The sequence below is a fragment of the Ambystoma mexicanum genome, chromosome 12 (genome assembly GCF_040938575.1).
Source record: "Ambystoma mexicanum isolate Mex_15411 chromosome 12, UKY_AmexF1_1, whole genome shotgun sequence".
Taxonomy (NCBI): Eukaryota; Metazoa; Chordata; class Amphibia; order Caudata; family Ambystomatidae; genus Ambystoma; species Ambystoma mexicanum.
In genome coordinates this window covers 851,392,999-851,420,566 of record NC_090936.1, presented here as the reverse complement: position 1 = coordinate 851,420,566, position 27,568 = coordinate 851,392,999, and the positions used below count along the sequence as shown (strand labels likewise).

General features: G+C 47.0%; 1 protein-coding gene across 2 annotated transcripts in view; it reads right to left on the bottom strand.

Annotated features, from left to right (window-relative positions):
* RLIG1 (RNA 5'-phosphate and 3'-OH ligase 1) overlaps positions 1–27,568 on the bottom strand; it is a 493,483-nt gene that overhangs the window by 301,340 nt on the left and 164,575 nt on the right. For both annotated transcript variants that reach the window (XM_069629330.1, XM_069629329.1), the window contains exon 4: positions 27,228–27,344. In XM_069629330.1, coding sequence (XP_069485431.1) covers positions 27,228–27,344 — 117 coding nt within the window. The remainder of the gene's footprint in view (positions 1–27,227; positions 27,345–27,568) is intronic.

Sequence of the window (27,568 nt, the reverse complement as noted above, 5' to 3'; positions counted from 1 at the left end):
GTGCTCCCTGAAGAAATCTTCTATGATGCGGCATTTGCTCTCCTCAGAATATGTGTCTTTGCCTGATTTATCCCGCAGAAAGTCAATTCTGTTTTGTTTCAGTTGTTTACCTAATTTAGCTACCAATAGTTTGTTGGCTTTGTTTCCTTTAGTGTAAAAAAATTCTTTGGTGCGCATCATGCTGTATGCCGCCTTTCCCATATGAGGCGCTTCTAAGGCCTTCCTCGCGACTCTCAGGTCCCTTAATAAGCGCCGGGAGGGTTTTTCCTTGTGGGCCCCTTCGAGTCTGAGTACTTCCCCCCTCTAATTGCTCTCTCAGGAGTCTCTTAGCTCTCCCTCGTTGTGTTGCCTGTTCTATCAGGTGGCCCCTGAGTACTGCCTTACTTGCATCCCAAATCGTTCCCCAGCCCACCTCTCCTGTGTCATTTTCGTTAAAATAGGCTTCGATAGTTTCTCTGATGTTAGCGCGGGTTAGTGGATCGTCTAACAGGAAATCATTTAGCTTCCAGGCAGGCTTCCTTGATGAAACCGGTCCAAGGGGGGCTGTCGCCAGCAGGACCGGAGAGTGGTCTGCAAGCGCTTCAGGACGTATGTCTACCATTTGGACATATTGAATCAGTGAGTCAGATATCATAAACATGTTTAACCTTGAAAATCCCCCATGGACCACCGAGAAATATGTGTAGTCCCTTTCTTCCTGATGGCAGTATCTCCATACCTCAATCAGGGAGTGGTCTTTCAGTAGAGAGGTGAGGGCCCTAAAGTTGTTTCTATCATTAGCTGTGGGGGGGTAGGGTTTTGTCAACTAGGGGATTGACCACAGCATTGAAGTCCCCCCCCCCCATAATCACTTCTCCCTCAGCGTGGTCAAATATCGCTTTTGACAATTTCAGGAAGAATTGACTTTGGTCACTATTGGGGGCATAGATGGAGATCAAAGTGACCTTACGGCTATCTAATATGGCGATGATCAATAGGAACCTCCCCTCCTCGTCACGGACCACTCCCTGAGTTTTAAATGAGATCCCTTTGCGCACCAGGATGGCAATCCCTCGCTTTTTCATCCCGCTAGAGGCAAAACAATTGGTGGGGTAGTGCTCATCATTGAGGCAGAATTCATCAGCCGGTAGCAAGTGGGTCTCCTGAAGGAGTAAGAATGAGGCATCTAGGGATTTCAATCTATGGAAGAGGGCTTTGCGTTTCAGGGGGGAGTTTAGTCCCTGGATATTGAGCGAGATGAATTTATAGCCAGGGGTTGCCATGGTGTTTTCGCAAGGTGTAACTTTTGGGATTGAGCTTTACAGTGCAAGTGCAGCGCGGCTGAGTGTTGTGGTAAAACAAAACATAATAACCCCTCCCCGGTTGCCCGATGGGGGTAAACATAAAATAATTAAAAAAGGAATTATAATAAGAGTAGGTCGTAACTAATGAGCATGTTACCTTCCTTAAGAGTTGCATTATCTTTAGTCCCCCAGGTAATTTAAACCTCATACAAAACATGTCGGGCGTCTTCCATTCCGACGCCCAGATCAACTTTCAAACAGAAATTTTCAGAACTTTCAAGCCCGGACTCGAGACAGTCTAACCATGAGCTCCAGTGGGGAGGGTGCATAAACGCCCAAGGTTCTCTCGGCTTGTTATTGTATTGAGTAGCCTCACACCATTGCTTCGCATGCAAGCCGTCTAAGCTTCCTGTAGTTCCCAGATGTTCCTCCGCACCATTGCGAAGTTTCCAATACTTCCGGTGTTCCCCTTCCCACGGCGCCCGCCTCTTCAACTGGGAGTATAATTAGGCCCAACCGGGGTCCTGAACAATAAACCACTTTCTGCAGGGGGGAGGCCGTTTCCGGGGGTTCGGGTGTTTTCCCCGGGTCTGGTCCACGGATTGGGGTCGTGGAGCGGTGCGGTCGGCGTCGTGACCTTCCCAGTCTTGGTTTCGGTAGGGTGTCTGGGGTGGATTTCTTATCTTCCTGAGATCGTGGCTTGAGGGCATCATCTGCGGGTGGTGTCTCGCCTATTATGTCTCTCGCTTCCTCCTCCGAAATGATTACGTGCTGTTGATTATGAAGTTCAAAGATCAGCTTACATGGGAATCCCCAGCGGTAGCGGATTTTCCGGTCTCTCAACCAGGATGTCACTTTCAGTAGTCGCCGTCTGCGCGCTAATGTGTAAGGGGCTAGGTCTTGGAACAGTCAGACCTCTGTGCCCTGAAACCGAATTGAGTCTGAGTCTCTGGCAGTGGCCATGATTTCCTCCTTTTGGGGATAGAAGTGGACTTGAGTGAGTACATCTGGGGTTAGGTTTTTCTTCATCTGGGCCGATGAGTACACTCGATGGGTTCTGTCCAACTTAAGGTCCTCGTTTGGAGGTAGTTCCAGGTGGGCTCAGAAGAATGTCTCCACGTAGTCAGCTAGTTCCCGATCAGGTATCTTCCTGGGGATCCCTCGCAGGCGCACATTGTTTCTCCTGGATCTGTTTTCTAAATCGGCTTGTTTAGGCCAGACCTCCTCCAGGTGTTCAATTGCTTTCACTCTACCCGCCAGTACATCACTATCATGAGATTGACTGCAGGTTATATTCTCCAGATCACCACCGTGGATCCCCGGCGGATTTCGCGCTGAATCGTGCAGAGTAGACCAGGTCCGGCGCAGGGCTCTAAGCCTCAGGGGCGGCTCTGGGTGGCACGCGCCGCCATTTTGTGGATCCCTCCCCGGCTTGCTTTATCAGTCAAAATAAGGCTCTGGGTTGGGCGTTCAGGGGGAATAAATGCAGCGGAGGATACATCACCTTCTTATGATCATTTCCCTGTGGTTTTCGGGCGAAAGTTGAGCGTTAAGATGATAAATTCCGCCGATCTGGGCGCCGTGACATGGAGCTTACGGGAAGCACGACCGCATGGCACGCTTCCTAGCCACGCCCCCCGCTAGATCTGTTTTTTCATTTTCTCTGTTGTGGTTGCTACTCCTTTTGATTATATTTCTTGCACTGCCTCTTATGGTATTGGCCTGCCTTTCTCTAGTCTGGATTTTCAATTTCCAGCTCTCCCAGTCTGCTGTTGATATGTTTTTTTTTTATTTTATGGTCTCTATATGTCTCTTTTGCATCACACCAGCTCAGGAGGATGGTGGGAAGGATCAACATGAAAATACCAATTATTTTACTGTGAGGTTGAAAATCATGCATATAAAACAATACATTTTCTGTATTTTTATTTTTAATATCACATTTTATTGATTTTGCTTTAAACATCTAACAGACCCTGTAGGAGTCTGAATCTTATCAACAAACAAGAGACATCAGATTTGAGTAGGTCACTCAAGTTACATGCATCTCAACATTTTCTGCTTTGACAATTTTAGATGACACCCTGAACAATATCTAGGTCAGAAGGCTCATACTGCATCCCCCCACCGTTGCAAGATTTTGCCAGCTTTATCTGGGTATCCACGTGCCCTGTATACTTCCATAGCAACACATATCTGTTCATCTGTGATCCATTGTTCAACTGTTGGCAACTCTGCAGCACCCCATAATTTTGCAATGTTCCTCTTAATCACTGCGGTGGTGGTGGTCGAAAAGCAGTTTTTCCTACCGGGACATGCCCCCTTCACCTTCCTTTCCTAGCAACAACTTTTTGGGATCTCTGGGGATTGTTTGACCCAAAACCTTTGACAGTATATCACAGCATTGTTGTCAAACGTGCCGTATGAGCGGGCAATCCCATAATATATGGAAGAACGTGCCTTCCTCATTCTGGCAGCGCAGACAATTGGGTTCTGCCACCTTGCCCCAGCGGTACAGTGCCACTCTCGGATAATACACCCTATGCAGTATTTTTAGCTGTATCAGTCGTAGTCTATCCAAGATGGCCGTTTCACGTGGGTACATTAGGGCCTTGGTCCAGTCTTCTGGCATAATTTCTCCCACCTCCCTTTCCCAGTTAGTTTTCAGACTCAACAGTTCAGGTGTAGCAAAGGAGGTGATAGCAGCATACATAACCGTGGTGACTTTAGTATTGATTCGTTCCACGACTATGTTTCTTTCCATAGGGGTACATTCTGGAATTTTGGACAGGGCAGGTAGGTGTTGCTGCAACGCGTTTCGGAGTTGTGTGTAGTGATACCTTTCGGTTGCTGGGAGATGAATATCGGCATTAAGTCCTCAAAGGGCCTAATAGTCCCTTCGTCTATCACATCCCCTACTTTTACTATACCACACGCCACCCAGATTGCCCACTATGGCAGTTTATTCACCTCAGGAATGTTCCCATTTTCCCACAGTGGTTGCAGTAGTGTGACTCTTTTCCCAGCCTATGAAGGCATGTGTCTCTGCCCAGGTTCGGGGTGTCTCCGTCTTCATATTCCGAGGAAGTGGTGAGGGTGATTTTGAGTACAATTTCATAGCAGGTGATGCCCTCACATGTGGCAACGTCCCATCAGCATGCAGTGCAACATTGACTACTGACATCTGGCTAGCCCAGTAGTATGTCTGTAGCCATGGTAGACCAATCCCACCATCCCATATAGATCTTTGAAGTGTCCGAAGTGCTATCCTCGGGTGCCCACCGCTCCATAGGGGTTTCCTAATTGTGCAATCTATTTTCTGGAATGTCTTCGTTTGTAGGTGTAATGGGGCATTTTGTAAAACGTATAGAAAACGGGGGAGCGCAAGCATCTTAAATAGGGCCGCCCGTCCCAACAGAGTCAGAGGCAGAGACATCCAGTGCTGCACATCTCTCGCAAGTCTTTCCATATTGGGAGTAAGTTGTCGGGCGTGTAATCGTCTAGATCTCTCGTGACTCGGACACCCAGATACCGGAAGTGGTCTCTTACGACTCTAAGGACAGGACTCATGGATCTCCTCCTCTAATCCATTGATCGGAAACAGAGTTGATTTAGTCCAGTTTACCCTTAGGCCGGTAAAGGCCCTGTATTTTTCCAATAGTCGTGTCACCGCAGTGCATGCCGCTGCTGGATTTTTAAGATATAACAGTAGGTCGTCCGCATACAAGGAGACTGTCTTCCCACCCCAACTAATTCTGGAATCCCCCCCATGCTCGAGTTTCCCTTAGCAGCACAGCTAGCTGCTCTATTGCTAATGCAAAAAGGAGCACCCACAGGGGGCAGTCTTGCCTTGTCCCTTTTCCCAGCCCAAAGGACCTTGACAACCAACCATTCACCTTAATTTCAGCCATCGGGGAAACAAAGCAGTTGGACCCAATTTAAGAATTGTTCACCAAACCCCATCCGACGCATAATCTCCCAGAGTGCTTCCCAATAGACCGAATCAAATGCCTTTTCAAAATCAATTGCCAGTAATGCTAATGGGACATCTAGGGTCTGGGTGCGCTCTATTGCCAGATGTAGTCTTCGTATATTCTTTCTTGTGGATCTGCCAGGCATAAAGCCACATTGATCTGGGTGAATCAAGGATGTTATGACGCGCTGCAGTCACACTGCCAAGACTTTGGCTAGGATTTTCGCCTCGCTATTAATGAGAGAAATTGGCCTGTATGAGCTGCACTTGTCCGGTTGTTTGTCGGCTTTGGGTAACACTATTATGGTGGCCTTTCCCAGTTCTGCCGGAAGGCTGCCTAGTTCTCTAGCCTTGCGGTAAATATTTAGAAGGTTTGGGGCCACCTCGTTGTTAGGCAGAAACCTGTGCAGTTCCCTCTGGGACCACTACAAAAGATTTAGGACTACAGGTGTTTGGCAGTAAACCCACTTGGTAGCAGTCTGTACCACACAGATTCACTTGGTAGCCTTGGCTGAGCAGTCAGACTTCCCTCAAGAAGAGTTAGGCAGTATACCGAGTATTCACAATAGGTTAAAAGAACATAGTAGAACAAGTAAACACTGACCAGAGCTTGGTGTAAAAGAGATATCATTATTTATTTAAAACCACATCTAGAAAAACACACAGGCACTAATAGTAAGCAATTCAAAAACACGGTCACTAAAAGATATACACTCCCTTGGAAGAATATTAGACAAGTCTTAAGTAAAGCCCCACTTATTTTCAGACATCGGTGAGCGCTTAACGCAGATGGCACTCTAATAATTTGTTTTAAAAAGGGAGAGAAAAGCAGAGTATAATATGAAACAGACCCCAACACTTTCATAAGAACAAAACAAGAGAGGGAGGCAAGTAAAACCGTGAAGTTAGAATTCAGTAGGCCGGATCCACTTTAAGAGGATCTGAACGAAATGTGTCCAAGGTCACATGGTTGAAGTGCACAAGAGTCTTGCAAAGGTTCAAAAAGAGTTGGACCAAAAGAAAGGGACCAGTTTGAGGGTCAAGGCGGCCAGCCCAGTCCAGAAGGTTAAGGGGTTATTATTACCTTGTAGCAATCTTTAGAAAGGGAGGCCTGGCGGACACGGTACCTTAAAGTGGTGAGAAACTCCAGTGGGGGCAGTTGTTCCTGGTAGCGGATGCAAGTCGGTGCTTCGCCCGGGGGAAGAGAGGATCTCGTCGGGGAGGAAGACAGGAGTCCGTTGCACTGCCAGGGAAGAAACCAGCCACGGAGTTCTCAGGTAAAAGGAGCGGTCCTTTTATTCGCGGTCCAGTGGTAAGTGGCTATCCGGTTGCCGGGGTGCTTGGCACGGGCAATTCGACCACAAGACGGTGCGAAGAGAAGAAGGTAAACTGGTCGTGCCCACCAGTCAGGGGAAGAAGCCTCTCCAGCCGGGAGATCTTCTCTGTTCTCGGGAAGTGGCGAGTCGGTTCCGCAGGGCTCCACTGGTGGTGTCGTCGTGGTAGGTCGGCTCAGCTTCTCTCTCGTCAGGTTCTCAGGTCCTGTGGCGACTTCTGAAGTTCCAGTCCCCAAAGCCCTGCTTTTATGCAGCACACCCCCATTCACTCAGCCTAGCTGTCAATCAAACATGCTAAGTGGTGAGCCGGCCAGCTCACTACTTGGGCCAATCGCACAAGAGTGCGACTTGAGTTACCAAGGTAACTCAGTCCAGGGTCCCTAAAGCCCCTCCCACGCCCCCTGTGGTACCCAGACAGAGTGGCACCACTTTTGGAGGCTTCTGTGGAGAAGCCCGCCAAAAAGTGGAACAAAGGGCTCGACTTGGGTTGGAGTCACAGAAGAGAACACAAACACATTTTTAGAATCGAGTCCTGGCAAAAAATACCAACTGGCGAATTAATATTAAATAAATAAACCGGCATATGTTCGAGGCTATGAGAATTAAATAATTAAAGTTGGTAGCCTCGAACAATGGGAAAATCCCATAGGGATATATTCGCGGTCGAATATAAAAAGTAGTATCCACTGCCACCAGCCAAAACTCGATCAGGGGGGACGGAGACGTGCCCCCTCGACTAACAGACCCCGGGGCAATCGAATTGCCCCGACCAGTACGTCCACAATATGATGGTTTGTACGGGTTTCTGTTCATAATTTGGGACTAGTAAAGCCAATGGTGACTTTACATGCCCTGGGAGACAGTAGTCAGTCCCAGGGTATGGAGTCTATGGTGGGGTGTCGCTATGACACCCCTGTGTTACTGCACGGAGGGTGCTGTGTAACACACATAGTAAAAACACATGAGACCCTATGGAGTAAAGGACCCCATAGCCCATAAAACACATTAACAGTCAAAGGAACACCATAAATCATGTCCAAGAGTGGGAGAAAAAGAGTCTCCCTCTTGGCAGGAGAAAAAACAAACTCCAGCAATCCAGCAAAGCTGCTGGGGGACTCACTAGGTTAGGAAATTCAGCCTAAAGAGAGAATTCTCCCTAACACTCGTTACCTCCCATCTTCCTCCAGGTCTCAACGGGGAAGCGGTTTGTCCTGGCGTTTTCCCCGATTGGAGCTGTGCCATCGCCGACAGCACTTCCGTAATTTCTGCCTCTAAGAGAGTATTTTGTTCAGTGCTCAGCGAGGGAAGGGTGATCTCATCCAGTATGGAAGTCGAAGGAGGGACACCAGGGGCTTGGTATAGTTCTTTGTAGTATTTTGCAAACCCTTCTGCTATCTCTGCGTCCGTTAGGAGTAGGTCAGCATTATCTGGTTTAATTACCCTCACCCGACTATGGCCCTCATCCCTACGTTCTAACCATGCTAATATCTTCCCCGCTTTATCTCCAGTTTCATAGATTCTGGCCTTCATTGCGTTGTGGGGCTGCCTAGCGTTATCTAAGGCTACGTTTTGCAATTTCTTTTGGGCCAGGATCAAGGTACTCTGCGTGTCTGACTGATCCCGGGCAAGATGGGCCTCCTCCGCCTGATTAACTTTTCCCTCTGCTTCTTCCATTGCCTTTAGTTGTGCTTTTTTGTGTGCCGTGGTCCAGGAGATCACCTCTCCCCGGAGCACTGGTTTATAAGCTTCCTAGAGCATTATGGGGGGACTCCACTGACCCTACATCCAGCTCAAAACATGTCTTACCCATCGCTTGCATGCGTTCAGTTAGCTCCGGAAAACCCAGATAATAGCTATTCAGTCGCCACAATGGCGGAGGTGATGGCTTTGAAGTTTCAATCATCATGAACAGGGGGGGAGTGATCTGAGATGCCCCTCGGGAGAAACCCTGCCTGCATTGCCATATGTATCGTGGGTGCTGGTAGAAAAAAAATAGTCCAGACGTGACAATGAAGCATGTAGCCCGGAGTGATGGGAGTGTTCTCTACCTCCTGGGTGTAGGTCGCGGCACACATCCTGAAGTCCAAACGCTTCGGCGAATGCGGCTAGTTTAGTATGGGTAATGGGGTCTCTGCCACGTAGGTGTGTGCGGTCTTGTGTTACGTCAACCACCTTGATGAAGTCCCCCCCAGGATCAGGATCTCCGACGTATTATTAATCAGCAGTGGTGATATGTTGTGTATCAGTGTGACCAGTAATGTAGGTGATATGATATGGCATTTGTAACGCGCCTATACACAAGTGTTTTAAGGTGCGTAGGTGGAGAGTATATCGCCATCAGTGAGATTGTTTCATCCCAAAATGTGCCCGTGACATATGTGAACCTACCCCCAGTATCATGTATTACCTTAGGTAGGGTAAAAGGGAGCCTCTTGTGTATTAGTATGAGCACCCCTCTTGAGCCCATTGTGAAGCACGCCTGTATTGCCGTACGGTAGCTGGTGTGTTTAAAGAGGGTATTGTTTGTGCCGGCCAGGTGGGTTTCAGTTAGGAAGACCACAACCGGAGCATGTCTGCTTAGAAAATGTAGTACAAATCTCCTTTTTATACTATTCCCCAGCGCGTTCACGTTCCAGGTCAGAAGTTTTAGGGCTCGGGCCGCAGTGTTACATGAGGTCATTTGGTGTTTGTAAGCATGAGTGTTATATGTATCGTGTAAGGTAGTTGCCATCTGTCTGAGCCATTGTTCGATGCAGAGTTGTGGCTAATATGCATAGATAAAGCTCCACTCGGATCCATGACTGTCTCAGTGAATCTCCCGGGTCTTCCCGTCTGTCAACCCGCATATCAAAATTTGAAACAAACTTGCCCTTCCCCCACCCCCACCCAATACTCCGTTCCAACTCGAAGCATCTATTGCCCGAACAGTAGTCGGAAGACAACCATCTACTTGCTCCCGACTATGAACATTACATTATTAACACCCTTTTGACGCACTTTCGCTACAGTTCTTTCTAACAGAGGCGCTTCTGCACAACAAAACTGGGCTATAAACAACTAACTCTGTGGGGGGCCGCCGTTTTCTCAGCCGTTCCAATTCTCCTCATTGGTATCCAATGTTGTGAGTACAGTTTCTAGCATGCTGTCAGACAACTGGGTGGTGTCCTGCATGGTAGAGGGGAATTCAGGTCACAATGTACAGTTGAGGCCGATATTCATTCTCCCGCCGCACCAGGGCAGTCTACGTCCATTGGTTGTGGTGGTAGCAGTCTTTGATCTGGACGGGCAAGCCGATTCCCGCTTCTGTTTCACGCTGCTTTCCAGTCTCCCTCAATGTGAAGCTCTGCCCATTTCCAGGCCTCTTTTGGGTCAGTGAAATGGACGGGCGTACCCTTGTGGTAGATTTTAAGCTGGGCAGGGAATAGCAGACCGTACTCGACGTTGAGTCCTTGCAGTTGCCTCTTAAGCTGGTCGAACAATTGTCTGTCTTTCTGTACTTCCCGTGTGTAATCAAGGAAGAAGGCAATCTTAGAGCCGTTGTAGGTTAGCGTACCCTTCGCTCGTGCCCATAATAACAGCGCGTCCCAATACCTTTAAATAAGGAGTTTCGCAATTACGGTGTGCAGTGGAGCCCCAGGGATCGGTTTGCCCGTGGGCATACGATGAGCTCATTCAATAGAGAAGAATTTCGAGAAGGAGTCTGGTTCGAAAATGTCCGTGATCCATTGCTCCAGAAAAAGTTCCATGCTTGGACCTTCTGTGTTCTCTGGTAAGCCTAGGATCCTGACGTTGTTACGTCTCGAGTGTCCCTCTCCTTCATCCACCCTATCTTCCATGGTTTTCAGCTTCACTTTAACACCCACCATTTGTTGTCGTAGTTCCTGTATCGCATCTTCTGCCCCAGAGATGCGCTGCTCGGCCTCCCCCATGCGGGATGTCAGTTTCTAAAGATCTTCCATAATATCAAAAAACGAATGAGCACCTTGTGTGGGTGGTCACAGAATTCTCATGAAACTGTTCTTCTGCACAAAAGGGTTTTATTTTGAAGTGCAGTGGTGTAGTAATACACTGGTATTTTTCAAAAAACAAAGGACATTCACATTTGAGGACATACAAAGTGTAGTACCTAAGTACAAATGATCAATAGTTTGGTTAGGTTGCTGGATTCGGAGGCCTGCTGAGAAGGATTCAGCTTGTGGACTAGGCCTCTCTGCTACAAGTTCTGGATTCTAAGTTCTGGTCTCTGGATATTGTCTGGATTTGAAGTCGTCCGGCAAAGTGCTGTGCAAGAAACTGGAAAGAGCAGTCCCTATCTGGGTTTCAGTGGTTCTTTTTATGACTTTTGAAAGTGGGTGGGAAAGCTGACTTTCTATGCCCAACCCTCTGAGGATCCTGATAGGTTAGAGGATTTTCTGTGCCCTGACTGGAGAATGGAGTTGTGAGTCATCCTGTGTCATCAGGTATCATTTTTATGGCTTTAAGGAAAGAACACTCCCCTTTGGTTTCTTATAGGAAATCAATTTTACCCAATACACAAAATTCCCAGATACACAAGTTATTGAAATTACATGTACACATCATAGATTGCTTAAGGTACACTTCAGTTCAAGGCACATGTTTCTACGAGCTTGGGTTCAGAAACGACAACATTTTGCGCTTTTAGTGGGTTTCGCCATATTGTTTTTTTTTATCAAATCTTCCACGGAGGTACCCACCCTCTCTGGGCACATCACAGTAGGTTTTCAATTCTCTAGTGTAATCCCAGTGTCTGCAATATTAATAATGCTGGGGTTTGGTCTCAGAACATCGTACGGAGTTGAGCTTGGTCTCAAATTGTGGGTGCATTTTTCATATTAAGAATCCCCAAATTGTACATTTCTGTCAGCTTGATACAATATTTTATAAGCAATTTAATAAAATATACATTTGCCTCCCCTTCAGTACACCTATTTGTTTGTCCCCGCCTCCAGGAACTTGGTTCTGACTCAGAGATCAGATGTCTTGCCTACCCCCAGAGCAGTTGTTCAGGCACACCCAAATTAGCATATTCTGTTTAACTGAAAGAGTCTATTGTCTTGACTGAGGTCAGCAGACCAGGGTGCCACTCTCCATTTGATTAAAAGAAACTTGTGATTTCCTGCCTTCTTGTGTGGAGTTCTGAGGTGTGAAGACTTCCCGGGGACAAGCAAGGCTTTGAAGTCCCAGCTAACTCAGGTTCCTTTTCAGCTCCTGGAATACAGGTCTCCTGTCAGAGTTTAGATCACCAGCGCCGGTCAGTGGCAAACACCGGTATTGCACCCATTTTTGGCAGCTGTCTTGAATGAATACATTTCAAAAAGGGGATTTTACTTGATGGCATATGATCCTTGCTAACATTGTATTGATTTGGATTCTGCAGTAGAGTAATGTAGAACACCCAACCAGAAGTTGGATTTTTTGTTTGGTGGTTTCGTGCCCATGATTTTAGCAATTTGACATCAATTAAAACGGATTTTGAACAGCACCATATTCCTTTGCACTGGTTTTGCTCTGTGTGGAGCCAAAGGATAGGGTCTGGCAATGGTCTCCTGTATTAACATTGACAGAGGCAAAAATGGATGGCAACCTATATTTCATGTTTTCCCTGTGCATTTTTGGATGATTTCTGACAAGCAGCATGTTTTCCGGCGGCCATTATGATGTTTCCGCTGCCAGTAATGCACAATTATGTTGTAGGGCTTGGATGCAGGGGTGAAACATCCCACAAGCCCCCCCCCCCTGTTGCAATGGCCAGTCTGACCTTTCATTGATGGAACTCGCAAGATCTGGGATGTTCGCATCATCTTCTAATTCCGCCGATGGCAAAGTTCAGCATCTTTTCCTCCATCAGGGTGGATCGATCGGTTCTCCTCGCCGGTCCTGATGGGAGTATTGGGCGGTACCCCAGGCCCCTCGGATCTTTGCTCCCAGTCCCTGGGTCGTCCTCAGTCAGTCTCCATGGTTTATCTCTGCTAGGATGACAAAGCAAAAGCGGCAGAAACATATTCGTAGACATTTCGCCACCACTATTAATGCGGTGGGGCGAACATATACATTTTTTAAAATAAGGAGACATTTGCATTCTTATCATAATATTTTAGAGACTATATGTGGAATATATTAGGGTTGGAAATGTATTAATCTGGAGCGGCCCCTCTGGGATTGCAGAGGACTCCTCCAGTTGCTGCAAAGTGTGCCTGGGATGGCAACATTTTAGCTGATTAATATGGACCCACTTGTCTTCCCCTTCCGCCAAACTGCCTTTGGGGATGCGGATCTTGTAGGCGACTGGTGAGATCTTGTCTACAATTTCAAAAGGTCCCTTCCATGTAGGCAGACATTTCCGCTGTTTGGCCTGGTTCCTTTGGAAATTGTATAGATAGACCCGGTCTCCCACATTGTATTCTTTCCTAGTAGTCTTCAAATCATAGTGAGTCTTCATGCTATCTGCTGATCTTTCTAGGTTTCGCTGAGCATGGGCAAAAGCATGTTGGAGGTGTTTCCTTAAATTTTCCACATACTCATGAGTTGTGGAGGCATTGATCAATGTTTGCTCTTGGGTCCTGTAGAGCAAATGCTGGGGAAGCACCATCCTACGTCCAGTATCAGCTCAAACGGTGACCTTTTAGTTGCAGATGAAGGGTTAGATCTGATGGCCATTAGGACAAGAGGTAATCGGATATCCCAACTTGGCCCAGAATCTGCCACAAATATTTTTAAGATGCTCACAATGGTTTTGTTGTAACATTCTACTGCAGCAGAAGAGGCTGGCCGGTAAGTAATGTGTAGCTTCCTTTTAACCCCCAGTATCTCCCACATCTTGGTCATTACTTCGCTGGTAAAATGGCTACCTCTGTCTGACTCAATCCCTTGGGGTAGTCCAAAACGCAAAAAGATGTAGTTTATCATCAGGGCAGCTGCTGTTTCTGCCTTGCAGTATGGGGCCGGGAGACATTCCACCCATTTAGTAAATAACCATGTCACTGTCAACATGTACTTATTTTCCCCTAGAGGAGCGAATCACGGGCCCTATGTAGTCGACTTGCAAATCTGACCATGGCAGTGTCATCCCCCTCTTTTGGAGAGGCGCACGGAGTGTGAGGGATGTTGGCTGAAATTGTGCACACACAAGACACCCCTTCAAGTATTGGTCGAGGTCCTGCCCCATGTGAAGCCAGTATGCAACCTCTCTAAAGATCTCAGTGTTGTCTGAAACCCCCTATGACCGGCGGTGGCCGCATTATGGGCGTGACTTAACATCAGGCTTCGGAATGAGGTAGGAACTACCCACTGATCATGGCCAGCTTGGGATTTGCTTACCAACAACCCGTCTTGGATTCAGAACATTTTTGGACATTTCATCAACACTCCAAGGTCCTCTTTCCCAATGTAATCGGTATCCGCCAGGGGAAAGTTCACAGTGTCCTCAATGTGTTGGTAAAACTTACCAATTATTTGATTCCCCCCTTCTGAGCCGTAATCAAATCAGCATCTGGGGTCTCCTTCCTCCATTGTGCAGTTGAAAGATCATTGTGAGCATTTGTCTAGGACCTAGTGATAGCAGTGACCTGGATTTCCCCCAACAGGGACTCAATCTCTATTAGATTCCCTTGGATGGCCCCGGTTTTGGCCAGCTGATCAGCTAAGTCATTTCCAGTTTTGTCTGGCCCCTCTACTTTGGAATGACCCTTGATCTTTTTCCAGTAGATGGTCATCCCGTTCGAGGTGACCAGATCATCAATGTTTTGGATTAACTTCCCATGTTTCAAGGGTTTGTTATTAGCACATAACATGCCTCTGGTTTTCCAATTAACCAGGTGCTCCACGAACCCGTTCCGTACATAATCCGAAATCTGTGATTATGACCAGTTCGTGGAGTTGATGTTGGACAGCAGTGAGGATGGCTTGATGCACAGCAAGTCAGCCGGACCTTCTGCGAGGGGACTCTTCTTGTTTTGGCCATATCTGACCTCCACAGGAAAGCCTTGCATTGACAGAATCCAGGAAGTAATTCGGGATTTACTGACTTTTCTGGACCGGATTCTGTCACTTTGGAGATATTGCAGAGGCTGGTGTGGAGTCTCCACTATGATGTGTTCCCCCTGGATAAACGGGCGGTAATTCTTCAACGCCCACACCGTTGCCAGGAGTGCCTTCTCAAAATCGTTGAATTTTTCCTCCACAGAGGATAACGTTTTGCTCGCATAGGAGATTACTTTATTGACCTTGTCATGCTTTTGATATAATACTGCAGTCAAGCATGCATTAGAGAACCCTGTCTCCAAGAAAAACTCATTGTTTCTGACAGGGTAAGCTAGGCAAGGCGCTTGTGAGAGGCTTGGTGATCTCTGCATAGCCCTCAATGAACTTTCTGCTGTAATTAGTCAGTCCAAGGAGGCTCCTTAGTTCCCGCAGAGTTGTGGGGTCTTTCAGTTTCTGGAGTGCTTCCACTTTCTTTTCCTGGGGACAGAGACCCTGAGGAGTAATCTCATGCCCCAAGAAATGAACACAGGTTCTACACCACTGTGATTTCTGAAAGGAAAGTGTTGCTCCAGCGGCCCTCAACTGGGTCAGAACATAACAGATCTCCGCTATGTGTTCCTCCACAGATGCACTTTTGATGAGGACATCATCTACATAAGCCAGGTTACCCCTTGCACCCAGGTCGGGCATGGCCTTGTGTAGGAAAATGTTGAATTCATTGCCGGAGTTGAGGTATCCGAAGGGTGTCCGGGTCCATGTGTACTGCTGGTCCCCAAAGGTAAAAGCAAGTTTGTATTGGTCCTCCCTACGGACAGGCACAGTCCAGTATCCATTGGTCAGGTCTATTGCAGTGAATACCTGTGACCCCTGGATCTGGGCCAGCCCTTAGTCAATGTAGGGAAGAGGCCATCGGGAAGTATGGACCCGTTTGTTGAGCTCCCTAAGGTCGGCGCAGAGTCTCCACTGGCCGTTTGCCTTCAATATTCCCAGCACCGGGTTATTGGAGGTGCTGTGAACTGGACAGATTATCACCCAGGACTCAAGGTTCTTAATTATTTCAATAAGGGACTCCATGGATGCGAGAGGCAAGTGATATTGCTTCACAAACACTAGAGCCATGCCAGGAACCGTGGGAATTGTTGTGTGGATGTCGGTGCGACCACAGTCATATGAGTCCACCGCAAAGAGATCTTGGAAATCCAAGAAAACTTGTTTCAACTTTTGCATCTGCTCCAGTGACACAGGCATCAGCTAGGTTGACTCTCTCTTCAACCATCTGCCTGAAGCCTGGAAAGACTTCTGGTTTTGCTATCTCAGCAGCCTCCTCCAGCTGGGTGGAGAAGTCCCTGGTCAGAGTGCTGATTTGGACTGGAGGCGTCAGGTGGGAAAGGCAGCCCTCATGGACCTGGAAAATCACCTCATCCCCTCTGAAGTCACATCTTCCTTACCATAAGGGCAAGAAGTGTACACCAGGAAGTTCCCCCCCATGCCGGGTAAAGCTCCTGTCTGGTGTTGTATCGTCATCACTGTCACTGTCAAAACAGTGCTTGGGCATTGGTCCTAACAGTTAATTTCCTAAATCAATGGAAAAATGTCGGTCATCAACCGCCAATCCAATAATGGTGCCTGCGGCTAGAGGAATACTCTTTAAGTCGCTGTTATCCACCTCTATTGGAATGGTGTCCTGTTCTATGTTGACTAATGGTGTTGGGTTTACCCCCAACCCTTGCTGTTGGAGAGAAGTGTTTTTCAATTTCTGTCCTCTTTTAACTTCACTTCCAGGGAGAATTGTCGGGTCCTTTCTGGGATGGTGACTTCCTCTTTAATCTGAATTTCCAATGCATAAGGTAGCAATTGAGCTGACCTAAATGCTTTTTCTGGATCATCAAAGCCCATGGGATTATCCGCTAACCGGTTCCAAGCTTTGAAGTTTATTAGGTCCAAACTAATGGCAAAGCGATTGAGAATGTCACTGCCTAAGTAAAAGGCGGCAGTGACGTCTCGCACAACCCAACAATTATGGACTATGCTCTTGTTGCCAATGGAGATTTTGAGCATACACCTGCTTGGCAGGAGATGTTTGGAATTGGGTGTTTCCAGATCCATTTCCCATTTGTCTATCAGTTTGAATGTGGGAATGGCTGGATCTTTTGGGAGTTGGCGGAACATGGCTTCGCTGATGAAGCTCTTACCATTGTTCACACACACTTGGGCGAGAACAGAGTCCTTCCCATCATTTAACTGAACAGGGATGAACAACTGCTCTCCAATTTGCTGAATATCAGCCAGGCTCTGAGCTGATTTCACATATTTCTGGACTATTGGAGTGGGAATGTCTGATTGTGGATTATTAAAGTATTTCAGAGTGTTTCCTTCCAATGTGGAATACCACCTTAAACTGGAAGGAAGGTTGATTTTCAGAAATAGAGAGGACCCCCCATCACCAGTCTGTTGTCCTACTCTATTACTGTCACGTCTGGAATTTGGTTGTTCTGGAAGTGAAATTCTACTTGGTCAGATTTTTGTTCAACCATGTGGCATGTGCCGTTTAAACTAACATGGTTGACACTCTGTTTTAATTTTATTGGCCGGCTAGTGTGGGTCCAGAGGACCTTGTTTACGCAATCTATTAGGGGTGACAACTTTCTCAGGAGGTCAATCCTAGTAAACAAGGGGTGCCCTCTGGAGTCACTACTATGACCGGGGTGTCTCACCTTGTGTCGCCCAATTTTAATGTCCAAATCCGCCGTCCCCTCGACAGGAATTTCCTTCCCGTCAAAGTTCTGAAGTTGTCCAGGAAGAGAGCTGGGAGGAATACGGTAATTCTCCCCCTTCCTGCATTTAGTTTGTCAAAGGCCCTTCTAGACAGAAGGGTAGCTTGGGATCCAGTGTCCACCAGTGCCAAAATTGTACCCTGTCCCTGTACTTGTACCAGGGCATTGTATCTTCCCTCCTTCTCAAAGGGGCACAGATAATGCACATTTTTGGACAACTGGTGGGCTAATTTTCTGGTTTTGGACAAGGAAAGAGAAGAGATTTGGGCTGAATTCTGTGGAGTCTCTTGGGAATCTGAAAGAAACAGTTGGCAACTGGAGATAGGAGACATTTTGAGTTCCCCAAATTCCGGTTCTGGGCCGCCCCCCACTGTTTGGAGGCAGTCACCAGGATGGCTTTGAATCAGGGGTTCTTCATGCTGTTGGTTCTGGGATGAGATGAGGGGCAGCGCTAGCTCAGTCCCCACATCTACCCAGTCTGGATGTGGATCCCTTGGGACCCATTTTTCTTTGGGAGGAGTTCCCCCATCTCTGAAGGAGAAGATCCTTTTCCCAGGATCCACCGAGGATCCCTCTCCCTCAAATTGGTAGATCTGTACCTCATCCTCAAAGTGGGTCTGTTAGGGTCCTTGGTTTCTCCTACCTCCTCTATGCTCTTTGGGTGGCAGACTTTCAGGGGTAGGAGATTTTGTTTCCGGTTCCTGGGTATCCAGGGGCTGTTTACAAGTGGGGAAGGATGCTTCCTCCAAGGCTTTACACCTCCCTTCCCCTTGTGCCTCCTCCCTGGGAACCGGTGGGTATCGGGGTGCTGCCCCCATCATTGTTCTGGAGCACCAGGCCCAGAGTTTGGGGCATTCTGTGCCGGCATGCTCATCTGGGGGTTCTGCTGAGCCCTCAGCATGCGACCCAGATCCTGTGCCATATTTTGGACCTGGCGCTCTAACTGTGAAACCCTTTCAGGCTGATACGGGGTTCTGTTTTCTCCCCTGGGCTGATCCCGGGAAGGGTAGCTATCCCTTCTCTGGTACTACCCCAGGTTGGGAAGATTTGGGTACCCCTCCACCCTTGGCCTCCCCTCTCCCGGATTAGGTGGTCTGGGCTCAGGGAAGTGGGGAAAGAAGGATGGATGATTTTGGGGTTGGAAACTTTGTGGATACCTGGGAAAAAAGTTCTGCCAAGGGTTTGGTGAATTTCTGCCCTTCTCGGGGAGGTTACCTCCTTGACTCCCTGTCTGTGACTGGCCCGAGGGCCTTCTGGGCTTAGAATTATTCTGCGCAGGCAAGTTTTTAGGCCCCCCCCCCCATCTCCAAATCTAAAACGGGGGCAACCTTTACCTCTGCCACCTTTACCTCTGCCACCTTGGCAGGGGTGCTGGTCGGTTTGGGGCTTTTCTGAGCATTATTTTTATTTTCTATGGGCTTCTGCACCTCATAGATTCAGGTGGCCTGTTCAATGACCCAGTCTAGTGACCTTTTCTCATGAAAATCTCTCACTAGCTGGGTCATGATATATTTGGGCAAGGCATGGAAAAAAGTGTTAAATTCTTTGCTATCCGTGCGCACCCTTTTGGTAGTCTGCGCAAAGGCACGCTTCAATTCCTGCATAAATTCTTGTGGGGCCTGATCCTCCCCACATTGCAAATTGTAGGCTGCCTTGCGAGCCTCTTGGGGATTCCGGTGAACAGAAAAATGTTTCAAGATGGCAGCCCTATATGTGGACCATCTTGAATGATTCTGGTCCTCCAGCACCGCAAAGAAACTGGAGTATTCTGGGGAGACTGTCCATTTCACGTACTGCATGAAGCTACTGCTGTCTTTCAAATGGAAAGTCTCCATCATTTGCTCAAAGAGCTCCTAGTGTTCCCACACAGAATACTTGGTGTTCTTGTGATAAGGCATGATGACACTCCCGATTGCCTTAGTCTGTTTTAAGGGGTCCTTAAGCAAGGCCCTTTTTGCCTTATTGGCCTTCTTGGTTTGGGTAACCCTGGTCCATTCATCCTCTGACTCAGAAGCACTGCTCTCAGAGGTGCCCGTCTGATCTTCCAGGTTTTCCCGGATTCTGAAAGTGTGGGAATGGCCGGCAGAATGTGGGTACCTACTCTCTTGTGTCCTGGGACGCACGGAGGAGTCTTCAGATTCCTCTTTGCTGCCCGGATTTGATGGGTACCCCCCCCCCCCCACTGACCTAACTGGGCAGAGGTTTTCAGAATGCCCTTAGAGGGCCTACTCTCCCGGGGTTCCCCACTAAATTGCGCTGTACTTGGGTGTCCATACCCGGATGCCCGCCCATCCATTCCTGGGAGGTACTGACCTATGAGCCCCAGACATTTGGCTGGATAGTAATCTGCCATCCCCGTGGCCCTGGGCTCATGTGCGCCATGGGACATGGGGGTGGCAGAGTCCAAGGACTGGGAGAGATGAAGGCCTCTAGTACTAGGGCTCCTGAGGTTATGCTCAGGTGTTTCCCTTTCCCAGCGAACCTCATCTCTGTCAGCCCCTGCTCCCTGTTGCCACGCCAGGGCCTGTGCTTTCAGTTCCTCAATCAAGGCCTTACTAGACTCCATCAGTCTATCCTGCATGGCTATCTGTTGCTGGAGCCTATCATTGTGCTGGCAGAGAGCCTCATTCTCTCTCTGTGCTTCTTGATTAGTCTTGGAGTACTGGGCCAGTCTTTGCTGCAGGAGGGTTACCTCCTGGGTACCGTCCCTACTGGCCTGCTCCTTTCTTGCCAGAGCATCTTCCACCCTCCTGGTGTGCTCTAACAAGTTCTGACGCTCTTTTTGGAGGTCAGTCCCCGGAGGGCCAGGTGATTTTCTTCCATTTTCTTTTTTAAGTGGCAGACTTCCTGGCCTAAGGTATCCCTTTCCTGAGTAAGAGCTTGCATCTGTGCCGCCAGGTCGTCCCTCTGCCTTTGAAGGGCACCAGCTTTCTGGTGCTCCTCATCAAACTCTGCCTGGGTATCCAGGTCCTTCAAAATCAGTTTGTTGCTCTCTGCCTTTTCCCTATCTAGGTGGCTTTGCAGGGTGACTACCTGCTCTGCGCATGCCCGGTTGAAGTCCAGTTGTTGCATCAACCTTTTCTGGCTCTGCAGTAGGGAGTCCAAACCTTCTTGGTACTCCTTCTGCAAGGCCATAAATCCGGTATCCTGGTCTGCCTTTTCCTGTTGCAGGATACCCATATCCTCTTTTATTTTAATGAGATACTGTCTATCATTTTCAGACTCCTGGCTCCTGTGCAGCCTCTGCTCAGAAGAGTCCAGGTCAGATTGGGCCTTCTCTAATGCCATCAGTTGCCTATTTGCCAGCTCTTGGCCTTCAGCACATTTGTCCTGTATGGCTCCCATATAGAAATATGCTGCTATCCTGGCAATCTTGTCGTGCTCATCTTTGGCTTTAGAGGCCATATATAGTTCACTCAGGGCCACATGAAAGGGACCCTGATCTCTCCATATATCTGACCCTGTTGCAGTGCTCTGGGCTGCGATTGCCTGCAACGACCCCGTCTGGTCCTGCTGAGTCCACTCACCTCTCACAAATAGCTTATGTAAGAGGTGCTCTCTCGCTATTTTGAGATCTACCAGTGTCGTCATTCTGGAAATTGAATTCCTTCCTGACTTACAGAAGTTAGTATTTTATTTTGCAAAACAGACCGTTTCCTTAGAGCGTTCCTTTGAGGAGTGCTTTTACAGCGTAACACAGCGTGGTGATCCAACAGGGTTTATGTATCCTGTCAGTTGGCACACTGTATTAAGCTGCACAAGTGGTAGTTCTAATCCAGACGTCCCGTTACGAGCCCCCACTCTGTAAGTGACTTCAATTCAGCACTCCAACTAAGTCAATGCCTAGTCTGGGATGCCCAATGGAAGCCCTTATTTATATATTTTTATGACAAGTTCATAAATCTGGATGAACCCTTATATAACGCCCCTCTCTTTGAATCCCCCTGACCTCACTGAGCCAAGAAGTAGGTTTGTTTAGCAAATTAAAAGATTTTTTTTAAAAATTAAACAATATATATATCACACTTAATATTTGATAGCACTCTTATGAATATGGAAGTGATCAACAATGGATAATATTATAGTAGCACAATTCTTTGATTACTTAGGAGTTGGTATAGAAAGGATAAGGTATCAGAGAATACTTTTATGGTTTCAAGGAAAAGCAATGATAGAAGAATGCAGCACAGAAATAAACTGATATGGTTTCAACAAGAGATAATATGATCACTTTTCCTCGTGACAATTCACTCCCCCCTTATGCAATGTGAAGAGATGGAAATGAGAGCACACTGGTTTTCAGGAATACAATCAAAATGCAGTTCAAATTCCAGTTCCTCCCTAGCAAGCTTAGAGAAACCGGTATGCTTTTATTTTATTAAGTGTATTTGGTTTATTACATACCTTTCACCATCAGTAAAACATTTCATCTTACAAAGAGATCTGTCACAGCCAGTCAACATCAAGCAGATATCAAGTCATAATCAGCTTACAATAACTAGTATATCCTATATAGGCTAGACTAAATCCAAGAAGCCATTTTCTTTCAAATTGGTTACTTAAGATAAGTTTTGTCTCTCCCGAGATCGTAAAGTTAAAAAAAAGTTACAAAAATTGGATTGATTCACAATAAAATGTTCAATAAAATATTTACAACAACACTGCACGGTGAGTCCTTTTAACCAATTCAGTTCAGTTTTTTTAAATTATTTTAATTCCCTATAGGAGATTCAGGGTAGGTGATAGCTACTTTGAATTAGTTCAGGTCAACACTAGTAATGATTCAGGAATGATTATCAGAGTGAAAACGAAGTTCAGCAGTGGAAAGCAAGAAGCAGCTATTTTACAAGTGGTGAAATTGAGTCAAATTGCAATTCGCGGCACTTTTTCCAAGTGCCACTATCGCGATTACGGAAAAACTATAAGGAATGTCTTGGGTCTGGGTATTGGGTTTGTTGGAAAGCTTAGGTTCTTAGCTTTAAAATGACAGTTAATTCTCGCTTCTAGGACATACGGTTCAAAAGATACAGACGGTTTTGTGGAGGAAGATTTTCAGAAATGAAGTCAAGATTTCAGAATGACAGATGCGCTGTGGAAGGTTTTGAATCAACAGGATGGACACACAATTCTGTGATGCAGTTCTGGACAGGTTAAAATGGTTTGAATAGGATTATTTTAGACTAAGAGATTGGTTCTGTACAGTTCTGGCTGGATACTCGCTCCTAGTTTTGGACCGGAATGGGCCTTGGACTGCACTCTCGCCACGGGACGGTCTCTGCCACTGGTTCTGCTCACAGCGTGGCCTCTGGTCTGGGTCTGGCACTGCACAGCGGTCTGGTCTGGTATCAGCACTGCACAGTGGTCTGGTCGACCTCTTGAACTGGACCCAACAGTTCTGGATACAGCTGTGCTTTCTCTGGATCTCGGTTCTTGCCCGGGTTCTGGGCCAGAAGCGAACAGCACAGCCCGGCTGTTGAATAGTTTGGTTAGGTTGCTGGATTCTAAGGCCATCTGAGAAGGATTCAGCTTGTGGACTAGGCCTCTCTACTACAAGTTCTGGAGTCTGGATTCTAAGTTCTGGTCTCTGGATATTGTCTGGATTTGAAGTCGTCCAGCAAAGTGCTGCACAAGAAACTGGAAAGAGCAGTCCCTATCTGGATTTCAGTGGTTCTTTTTATGCCTTTTGAAAGTGGGTGGGAAGGCTGACTTTCTATGCCCAACCCTCTGAGGATCCTGATAGGTTAGAGGATTTTCTGTGCCCTGACTGGAGAATGGAGTTGTGAGTCATCCTGTGCCATCAGGTATCATTTTTATGGCTTTAAGTAAAGAACACTCCCCTTTGGTTTCTTATAGGAAATCAATTTTACCCAAAACATATATTTCCCAGATACACAAGTTGTTGAAATTACATGTACACATCATAGATTGCTTAAGGTACAGTTCAGTTCAAGGCACATGTTTCTACGAGCTTGGGTTCAGAAACGACAACATTTTGTGCTTTTAGTGGGTTTCGCCATATTGGTTTTTCATGAAATCTTCCACGGAGGTATCCACCCTCTCTGGTCACATCACAGTAAGTTTTGAATTCTCTAGTGTAATCCCAGTGTTTGCAATATTAATAATTATGGGGTTTTGGTCTCAGAACATCGTACAGGGTTGAGCTTAGTCTCAAATTGTGGGTGCATTTTTCATATTAAGAATCCCCAAATTGTACATTTCTATCAGCTTGATACAATATTTTATAAGCAATTTAATAAAATATACATTTGCCTCCCCTTCAGTACAACCATTTGTTTGTCCCCGCCTCCAGGAACTTGGTTCTGACTCAGAGAGATCAGATGTCTTGCCTCCCCCCAGAGCAGTTGCTCAGGCACACCCAAATTAGCATATTCTGTTTAACTGAAAGTGTCTATTGTCTTGACTGAGGTCAGCAGACCAGGGTGCCACTCTCCATTTGATTAACAGAAACTTGTGATTTCCTGCCTTCTTGTGTGGAGTTCTGAGATGTGAAGACTTCCCGGTGACAAGCAAGGCTTTGAAGTCCCAGCTAACTCAGGTTCCTTTTCAGCTCCTGGAATACAGGTCTCCTGTCAGAGTTTAGATCACCAGTGCTGGCCAGTGGCAAACACCGGTATTGCACCCATTTTAGGCAGCTGTCTTGAATTAATACATTTCAAAAAGGGGATTTTACTTGATGGCATATGATCCTTGCTAACATTGTATTGATGTGGATTCTGCAGTAGAGTAATGTAGAACATCCAACCAGAAGTTGGATTTTTTGTTTGGTAGTTTCGTGCCCATGATTTTAGCAATTTTTGACATCTATTAAAACGGATTTTGAACTGCACCATATTCCTTTGCACTGGTTTTGCTCTGTGTGCAGCCAAAGGATAGGGTCTGGCAATGGTCTCCTGTATTAACATTGACAGAGGCAAAAATGGATGGCAACCTATTTTTCATGTTTTCCCTGTGCATTTTTGGATGATTTCTGGCAAGCAGCATGCTTTCCGGCGGCCATTATGATTTTTCCGCTGCCAGTAATGCACAATTATGTTGTAGGACTTGGATGCGTCGGTGAAACATCCCACATACGTTTATGCTCCGTTGGCTCTGGTTTCTTGTAGCCAATGTCAGTGCCCCAGGAAGGCCCTGCCGTTTCACAGGGGCGAGGTCAGCATTATTAAGTACCCCAGCGTTCAACCTCGCCTTTCACGGTGTACCCCCACCACTGTGGTAAATAATGGCGTGTGCGCCGCGGGCACCCCACACCTCCACCAGCCCTAGGGACTGCCAGCAGCGCGCTGTACCTCCAGATCCGTGGACCAGGTGTCTCTCCCGGCCGCTTTGGCTTTCCTTCAGGGCGGGATGGAGCAGCAGTTTGTTGTTAATGCGGGTGGTGTCCTCTCTCCGTGCTGAGCCGCACGGGTGCTGCAGGGGAGTCCGGGCTGATCTCCCCCCCCCCTTCGCGTCAGACCTCCGCGCAATGGCTTCCACCGCTGACAGCTCAGAGGTCAGGGCGCCCACAGCAGGTTTATGGCCGCAGTCTCCCACTCCCCTGCGTCTTGCTGTTTCTTCCCAGAGACGGGGTGACCAGTGTACGCCCCACCCCAGCACACTCCTGTCGGGCCAGCAACTTTGGCTGCTCCCAACAGAGCAATCGCAGGCTCCGACGCATCACACGCGTGGTTCACGCATAGGCACACCGCTGTTCCAGTAGAGAGCATAGATCGAGACACACACACACACACACACACACACACACACACACACACACACACCCCCCCCCACCCCCCCCCCCCCCCCCCACCCCCCCCCCCCCTGCGGGGCCCACAGGTCCACTCTCTCCTGGGCCAGAAGCTGACATTGCGCAGCCGCTCGGTCGGGTTTTGCCGGGGGGGGGGGGGGAGGCACACGCAGGATAAGCCCCAACTCTGCGGTCAGGCAGCAGGTCACCGCTCAACAGTCATTCGCCGGCAGTGTCAGCTCGCTGTTGGTGAGTGCTACAATCTCAGGGAATGGGGAATCACATGGCGGCCATCTTAGATTCTTCCCCACCTTCAGTTTCCGACTCACCAACGGACGGCCCGGCAATCTCCCACAGCTGAAAAAATTCCTAGAATTATGCTCCAGGTGTCCTTCTCACAGTACGACAGCTTATATATCCGATATCATGCAGGATTCAGGCAAGATATTACAGGATTATTTGGTGGCCCACAGAGCTATATGGGCTCACGTTCGCATCGCCTCGTCGTTGGCCACGCCCCTGTCATTTTCTGTATTTTTAATGTGGGGAAGAACCTCCAGCACCCACACTTCTTCCATCTGCACCACATCCCCCCCCACTATATTAAATACCCCTATGCAACTGCCCTTCTGTTTTTGGGGAGAAATTACTTGTTTTCCATGCAAGGTTTTCTACCTTGCAGTAATGTTATTCAATATTTTGTAGTGATATCGGTGGTAAAAGCTCAGACACTGTTCTTGCTCAGTACTTTACCTCGCTGCAGAAAATGCCAACACATGTTCGTGCTTTGTCAGTACAGCAGCTCTGTTAAATAATTCAGGTACTGTCCCAAAATATAGCAGTCCTGCTAAGAAATGTGGGCACGATGCAATCATCCCGGCTGTGAATAATTGGCATTGTGCCATGACATGAATATAGCAGCTAGGCTGATAAATTATGCTACTTTGCCTGAATATACAGCAGTCCTGTTGAGAGGTACCGGTACAATCTGTGCCACTGAAAATATATACAGCACTACTTCTATCAGCATCCATGATACTGGCCTGTGTTGGGTAGGTGGTCAGAAAGGGAGTTAAAGTAAAGTTCAGACCACATGTCCAGCTATTCCTTGCTCTCTAAGACAACAAACTAAGTACAGTTCCCTTTCATGCAGGTGCCTGCACGCAAACACATGCAATCTTAAGACTTAAAAAACACATCCTTCTCACAAATGCCAAACAACTGCTTGCTGGGAGGCTCTCCTAAAACTTCGACATCAAGAATCCCAAGCCATTAAATGCAATTGGCGTGCTTCTGTGATGAAAAGAAAAAGTATGAAATACCCATGCTGCTGCAACTTCGCTGTCTCTAGTAAAGCTGATTAAAACAGAGGAAAATGAAGCAAAAATGCAGCCCTAGTTTAACAAATGTTTATTTTATACAATATTACATGTGTCCTAAAAAAATGTGAAAAGCATGTTCATGATTCACAATGCTTTAACACTGTAACCTACAAAATGCAGGCAGTTGAACAAAGTGAACGAAACACAATTTCCCTTCTACATTACTCAGAAAGTATTATCTTGATAGAATTATTAACAGAGGACAGTATTTAAAAATGCTTTGAAATTTAGGTTGGGCGCCTAGTTGAAGTCGATTTGCAGCATAGCTCGGGCTCCATTGACGGTGACCTACATAAGAAGGAAGCCACTAATTTCAGGATACACACCCTCGGATGAAGCAGCTGGATCAGTAAGTAAGCAAATTAGAATATAAACATGCCACAAAATGGCGCCTATGTGAACAAGGCCAAAAAAAATCCCCAAAAAAACACAACGTAAAACTGTACCCATCTGGCACTTCTGCTAATTACACAAAAGGACAAATTTAAACCAGTTTTAGATGTCTCAGGATTATTTCAAAAACTCACTCTGTAGGACCCTATTTCAATCATCAGATCACAATAAGCACATTAGCACAGTATTGCGTCCTTTCCCCGGTACCTGTTTTTACGACAGGTGTTTTGCCGCTGGAGTTTTTACGAAAAACAACATAGACACTACTAATTGAGAACAGTGGAGGCTAAACTGCAAGATTGTAACCTGTGGCTAACTTGGATTAGCATTCCTGATTTCTCACCTGGAATGTGTCCAGCTTCATCAGGCAGGGGACTCCCGTTGCATTGGTGAATTTCTTTAGCAGGAATCCAATTGTCAGGGACTGGTTTAAAATCATCTTCAACGTTCCAAACAAAGTCTTGAAAAGAAAAGCATTTAATGTCTATTATTTGGGTGTTACAAAAAAGAAATGCTAGATGACAACCTCAACATGCAACCTTGCAGGTTCAATTTTGTAGAGAATTACAATTATGGCAAACTTTCATTTCATAAGCATATTGGTATAGTTACCATAGATTGTATTAACAATCATTAGCAAATTCTTCCAAGATGTATGTCACAGATCTGGCTGTGACCCTTCTG